General features: G+C 46.2%; 1 protein-coding gene across 4 annotated transcripts in view; it reads right to left on the reverse strand.

The window, feature by feature from the left end:
- Window positions 1-6,822, reverse strand: part of ZNF862 (zinc finger protein 862) — a 28,817-nt gene extending 21,995 nt beyond the window's left edge. For all 4 annotated transcript variants that reach the window (XM_079149273.1, XM_079149271.1, XM_079149272.1 and 1 more), the window contains exons 1-2: window positions 5,299-6,822; window positions 48-159 (exon numbers count right to left, since the gene is read on the reverse strand). In XM_079149273.1, coding sequence (XP_079005399.1) covers window positions 48-159; window positions 5,299-5,322 — 136 coding nt within the window. In that variant the 5' untranslated portion in view covers window positions 5,323-6,822. The remainder of the gene's footprint in view (window positions 1-47; window positions 160-5,298) is intronic.
- Between the last annotated feature and the right edge of the window lie 504 nt (window positions 6,823-7,326).

The raw sequence follows: 7,326 nt of genomic DNA on the forward strand, positions 1-7,326 counted from the left end.
GACACTGATCTACACTGACAGTGGTGGAGACATGTAGGAATCCATACCCAGTGGTGCCACCAGCTTGTCAGAACCATAGAAGTCCTTCTGCTGCTGACTCAACAGCATCCATTCCTCCTGAAGCAAGTACACTGTGATGTCATCAAACGTCACAGGAGCCTGAAAGGAAAAATGACACCTGTGAAGTACCAGCTTCTTCCTGAGATCTGCCTCCCACAGAGTGTTCACAACCACCTGAAGTACCCCTGCTCTGGGAATTTACCAGGTTTGGGGTTGGTGGTGGGAGGCACAATTTATATACCCCATCTCTCTCACCACCTCGGTGCAAATCACAGTGAAAATGAGTCTCATTGTTCTATAAAGTGCCATTCACTGAACTGAAATAGAGCTATAAAGAAAGCTGACCGAGGAATTTCATGACACAGCTCCTGCCCGCTTCCCCACACTCCCCATTACCTGTCTGACAAGGGCTCAGCAACAATTTATGGCACACTCTTTTATAAAATCTTGAACGTGGTAAGTTTACACTTGGGAAGATGTATCAGATTTCTAGAGTAGTTGAAAGAACTGTGTCTGAATGAAGTTGAAGGTCAAGTCAGCCAAAGCTTCAGAGCTGAGATGGAGCTGGATCGGGTATCTGTCTGGCTCTCAGAGGAGCTCTGGGTTAGGGGAATTCCACATTAAGATGGCCCTTTAACAAGCACATCTGATTGTTCCTTCCCTATGTATTGAAAAGGACACTCCCATCTCAAGCAAAACAAAAAACAGGTTCTGGGGTGGGGAACACAATGGACATAAGAGCAACACAATTTCAGAAAGTGAAAAGCAGACAAAACAGTAGTAACTGGGCAGATCCAAGAAAATGCAATCCTTACTTGGTGGAGGGCAAAGCTGAGACAACTCAGCCCTACTACTAAATCCTAAAAGGCTCAGGCACAGGAAACCCAGAGAAAAATATTTTGGGAAATGGCAGTTGGCATTTAAAATAAGTGAAATATCTATTTTAACTCACATGGAATATGCTTGTTGAGAAAAACTATACGGGTAATTCTAGTCAATTACTAATAAAATTTTTAAAAAATTTAAGCATTTTTCTTAGGAGTCAAGACATGTTCACTAAAGAAAATGTAGAAAATAAGCAGAAAAACATGTTTTAAGAACACCCACATTCCAATTACTGAAACAGAATCACTGTTAACATTTGGTATTATTTTGTCTATGAATACATGTTTAAAAACAGAAATGGAATTATACTGTAAAATGTATGCTTTAAATAACGATTGTATAGAGAAAGTCTTCCAAAGCAGAATATGACTAGGTTTCTAAAAGCTACTGCAGAATGGGCTGCACACAAGGAGGCACACAGGAACAGGCCACTGAACACAAGGACAGCTGGAGGAGGTCCACCGCAGGGAGGGAGAGGAGAGGACCCTGAGATCGCGTGGAAGGCAGATCCCAGGATGCCTGCTGCACACCAGGACCAGAGTCCTCCCAGCTCCTACTGAGGCAGGTTAAAACAATTGTGACCAAGGACAAGCAGGGCTCCCTATTCACATTTTCCCCCAGGGCTAACTGGTGGGCATAATGAGGGCCAGTAGGTGCATCATCGTGGCTGTACAACCAGAGTGTGGTTAGGACTGACTGGATGACAGAGGTGTCGTCCCAGTGAGAGTGATTCCACTAAAACCTGGCATCCCTCTTTTAAGCAACATTATGGCAAGAGCCTTCTGCTTCTGGATGACTGCAATGCAAAGAAAACAAATCTGCTTAAATAAGAGGAATTCCTGATCTATAGAATATAAGAAGTAGCTCTGGAAATTCTCTTAGTGGTTCCCACCATCTATAGGATGAAGCTCTCACTTCTCAGCTTGGTACCAAAGAGCATCAATCTACATCTCACCATTGCTTCACTTCAGCTGTCTCACCCCACCGGTTCTTCCCTCCAGCCAGATGAGTACCACTGCACTCATTCGGCTGACCTTGCACCTTTCCTCTCCACACACCCATCTTTAGATTCCATGACTGGCCACTTCCTTCCACTACTTAGGGCCAACCTGCCCATCAAAGTTCTATTCAACCCATGTTTCATGAAGGATTTCCAAACCACCTAGTCCCAGCCATTGCTCCTTCCCCTGAGCTGGGAATGCTTTATTTCTCTTTCTAGTGTGTGGCACTCAGAAAACCAATGCTGACTGGCTTATTCTATAACTTCCTTCACCAGCACCCCACTCTCTGCTATCTCATTATGCAGAAAGAATTTTATAGGCATTTAATTATTTTTTCAGTCAGCATACATTTATTAAGGTTTTTTTTTTTTTTTAGTATCACGAATTGAACCCAGGGGCACTTAACTACTGAGCTACATCCCCAGCCCTTTTCATTTATTAAAAGTTTGAAACGGGATCTCACCAAGTTGCTGAAGCTGGCTTTGAACTTCCAATCCTCCTGCCTCAGGCTCCAACCTGCTGGGATTACAGTTGTGCAGCCCCATGCCTGGCTTATTTAAGTGTTTCTATGTGCTTGCTGTGTGGTGACCCAAAGATATGAAAAGAGATTAAAATCTGTCAGGCAGTGACAGACAACTACACTATAGGTACAAGAGTGAACTTGGTTCAAAAACAAAAACAAAACAAAACAAAAAACGAGAAGGGAGCAATGACTTCTGTGGAAAAGAGAGAGGGGGCTAGAAATCAGAGATGTTGAGGCAATAAATGCATAAGCAAGAAGTATGTGTACGGACTCCTACACAGACAGCAGCACCAACATGGCCTCCCAGGAGGCGCTGGACTGCAGTGTTCCACACCTTGCATCAGAAGGGCTCCTATAACAATGCTATTTTATGAACCATTTTTAAAAAAACATACTTGCTAAGAACCTATTAAATGCCAAATTACTGGTCTACTGTTCTACTTGGGGATACTGCAGAGAGTAAAGTCAACAAACATAAATAAATGTGAGAATTCTGTTTAGTGGCAAGACTGGGAAGAGAATAAATAAGGATAATGGGACAAAAGTGCTGGGTGACTTCTATCCATCATTCCACCAACAACAGTAAGATATCCCACATGCCATCCAATTGCCCAAGTCTGCTTTTAGTTAATTGATGTCACAAAATAGCACCTACAGAAGATTCTAGTAATAGACCAAGCCACCACCTCAAGAGGACTCCTGGCTACCAGCTTTGAGCCTCCCAAATTCAGTCTATGCAGGCCATCATCTTGTCATTCATTTGCAGCACATCTCACATTGCCAGTTGGTTTTATAATCAATTTATTTCATTTGTGGGTAATATTCTTATTTCATAGGGTAGAGAACAAACATACTTAGGAAGGGTAAGCATCTTTTTGAGATGTCTTGCAATCAAAGATTAGAATTAAGAATAGATGGGTATGGTGGTCACACCAGTAATCCCAGCTACTCTGAAGGCTGAGGCAGGAGGATCCCAAGTTCAAGGTCAGCCTGGGCAACTTACTGAGATCCTACCTCAAAATAAATAAAAAAACTTATTGGGAAAGCGTTTGCCTAGTATGCAGAAGCTCCTAGGTATCATCAATTCTCAGGACGGGGGGCAGGGAATTAGAATCAAGGGTGAAATTAGTGGTTGGATTCCAAGAGGACATCAAATTCCTACTCCATTTCCCAAAATGTGTTCCTCTCTTTCTGTTAAAGGCTAAGAAAGCCTACCATTGACCAGAAGGGTTTAGAAATCAACCTCAATTCACTAATTCCAATTCAATACCCTTTCTTTTTCTTTCTTTCTTTCCTTTTTTTTTTTTTTTTTTTCTTTTCCAGACAGGGCCTCAGTGGTCTCACTATGTCACTCAGCCTGGTCTCTAACTCCGGCCTGAGCTTCCTGAGTGCAGGGACTACAGGTTTGTTCTGCTTGCCAACTTTTTTTTTTTTTTTTTTTTTTAACCCTTCTTTCCAGGAAATTTGCTCTCCTTATCCAAATTCAGTTTCAATCTAAACTAATCTGGGGGTGTTATCTAAGGGTAAGGGCATTTCCTTTTACTTTTTTATATTCCCCAGTAAGCTTAACAAAATGCTGGCGCATAGTTCTTTTCAATCTTTCTTTAGGTCCTATTGAGTTTTATTGTCTTGGCCGGAGACTCTGTAGGTGGCTTGGTGTGAAAAATACATCATTGTAGCCTGTGGAAGAGGTGCTTAAGCAAGGAGTGTTTTTATAAGTCAGAAGCCTTCCTATCTTTCCAGGGATAGTTTTTCCTGAATATCCTCCTATTCCTTCTCTCTGGGGTGTGTGGGCAAACTTCCCAGGCTTGTCTGAGTTCCTGAGGTGAGTGCTGCAGGAGGGCTCCTTCAAGCATCTTGCTCAATGCATAAGTGTTTATTAAACGGACACTTTTTTTTTTTTTCCTTTTAAGAAAGCGACTCAAAGTAAGCACTTGAAAATGTTTGCTGAATTCCCTGTGCCAAAACAAAACAAAACAAAACAAAAAATATTCCCAAGAACTGGCTGCAAGGTCTGGGGATGAACCTCAGTGGTAGAGCATTTGCCTAGCATGCCTGAGCTCCCCCGCTCCAAAAAAGGAAGTGACTGCAAAGAACATCCAGAAAGATCTTAATCCTAATAGACTGCCACTGTCTCCAAGTCAATGTGCCTACAATCACAGGGGTCTTTTACTGACGCTGAGGATGACACTGCCTGGGAGCTCCAGCAATCCTTAACTGTTTCCAAGACTTTCTCCCACCTCTTCCAACTCAAAGATCCTCTTGCCCAAAGCCTCAAGCAAGTTTGTGGCATATGCGTCTAAGCAAAGCTCAGATGCTCCACGAAGTAGATAACCTAGAAAGAGAAGTGGGCAAGAAACATGCCAGATGCCCTCCCTCTTCAGCTCTTTCTTGGGAAGCAGGATGTAGGCAGGGCCGGGCTCTCCTCCTGCCTCTCGATCCCCACCCTTTGGCTCCCACTGGCGTCTTAACCAGCCCCAAAGCCTTAAAACAAGCTGGGCCTCCTCAAGACCGCAACGACGGTGAGCGGAGACACGTAGCACTTTCCCATGGCTGCACTTGGCCGGTCCCCCAACCCGGCGTCAGCAGAGCGGTCACTTGGCCGGAGGGCGGCTGGACAGCCGAGAGCAGCGGAGCGGGAAGATGCAAGACCCCGAGGGGCAGCATCCATCCCAGAGGCGGCCGCCGAGGTGCGGAGGAAGCGCGGGCGGGCGAGCCCTGCAGGGCTGGCTCGTCTGCGGGCACTTCTCCCGCACCGTCCCGCCCAGCCAGCGCCTAGGCAGGGGTCCGCGGGAAGGGAGTGGGCGCCCCGGGCCCTTCCAGTCCTACCTTCCCAGACTCCCTGGGCTCCATGGCCCCGCCGGCGCGGCCCGTGCTGACCCCGCCGCTGCCTCCAGGCCGCCCCCTCCCCCCGCGGCCCGGCCTGAGGATGCAGCGCCGCGACCCACTTGGGGACCCGGGCTGCCGGAGGGGGAGGGCGCCCTGGAGCGGAGGGAGCGCGGCCGCGAACTTCGCGCGGGCACGTCGGGGGGCGGTAGCGCGCGCGGAGCGCGGAGAGGCGCTGAGCTGGGACCAGCGTCGTGCGAACGAATAGCTTTACGGCAGCAAGGCGGCGGGGCATCACGGGAAGCGTAGTCCGGCCTGGCTGACGGACTGTCGAAGCTGCGATTGGCTCTCGGAATGCAGGGTCCTCATTGGACTTCGAGCGCTCCTTTCGGCCTTTCTCGCCTCCCTGGACGATGGTTACTAGGCAACGTCGCAGGGGCCGAGTGTGGACCAAGCAGTAAGGGCAGAGCGCCCTGATTGGACTGTGCCAACGTCAGCTTTGAAGATTCCAGGTTTTATTGAATCAGGAGGCAATACTTTTCGTTACATACTTTTTTTTTTTTTTTTTTACGCATTTGAACATACACACAATATAACAATATAATCTGGCAAATTTCATATGTTTTTAAAAGCATCATTGGCCGTCTGCCATGTGCCAGGCATTGTGCTACTTTTGGGGAGTACGCAGTAGAGTGAGACAAAGTCCTAACTTCTAGGAACTCAGTCAAGAGTTACAAAATAAGTGACGAGTACCATGAAAGGGCACACTTTTTTACCTTAGGGTGAGGTGTAGGGGGATATGGGATAGGGTCAAGGATTCCCTGGGGAAGTGGTGCCTGACAGAATTAAAATAAGAGATAGGAGTTAGGTAAAGGAGGTGCAATGGAAGGAATTATATCCCTCCTCCAGATATACATGTTGGAGATCTCCAATTGTCATATGATAGTATGTGAAGATGAGGCCTTTGGGAGATAATTAGATTTAGAGGTCATCATGAGGATGGGGTCCTCATGCTGGGATTAGTGTCCTTATTGAAAGCACCCAGAAAACCACTCCAGAAAACTGACAGGAAGAGGGTATGCCCAGCGAAAGAGAGAGAGAGAGAGAGAGAGAGAGAGAGAGAGAGAGAGAGAGAGAGAGAGAGAGAGAGAAAGGGAGAGAGAGAATTGTGGTGGAGTTATTCTTAAGTAGTGGAATTTTTTGGGATAATAACAATTGGAACAATGATGAACTAAGAAATTCCAGGCTACCCATCTGGACCAATGACTGACTAGGATGTTCATGGGCTAACAATCTGGGTTTTAAAATGGTGTGTTGAGGGGGCAGAATACAGGGACAGCAAAATGGGAGATCTGATGCCAATACTTAAGGGAAGCAACACCAGAGAGCTTGCTCTTTCTCCATCATGTCTGGACCCAGGGAGAAGGTGATCTGTAAGCCAGGAAGACAGCCTGGGCCAGAACCCAACTGTGCTGGCAACCTGATTTCTTTCAGCCTCCTGAACCACGAGAAAATAAATGCCTGATGTTTAAGTCACCTAGCCTCTGGTATTCTGTTTAGTTTGCTAGAACAAACTAAAACAGGAAGGGAAGAATGGTATTATGAGAAAGAGCAATTGGGTGCAAAAAACTATAGCCAGGAAGGTAGAAGGTAGTGTGTAAAACAGAAAGTGATAGGAAATGGTGCTGGGGAGATGCACAGGGAAGATGTGGAAGCTGTTGTGTACTGCCTTAAGGAGTTTGAAGTGAGTTTTAAGCTGGCGAACTGTGTTGGCAAAGTTAGGTTAATCAGTCCTATTGCAAAATAGAGGATGGATTTATTTTATTTTATTTTTTGTGGTGCAGGGGGTTGAACCCAGGGCCTTGTGTACGTGAGGCACGCACTCTACCATCAGCTATATCTCCAGCCAGAGGATGGATTTAAAAGGGAAGAGACCAGAAGAGAGAAGATGCCTTAGTCCGTTCCTGCTGTTATAACAAAGCATTTGGTACTGTGGCCAAATGTACGCAGCTCAAGGGATGTGTGATCACC

The sequence above is a fragment of the Sciurus vulgaris genome (genome assembly GCF_902686455.1).
Source record: "Sciurus vulgaris genome assembly, chromosome: 8".
Taxonomy (NCBI): domain Eukaryota; kingdom Metazoa; phylum Chordata; class Mammalia; order Rodentia; family Sciuridae; genus Sciurus; species Sciurus vulgaris.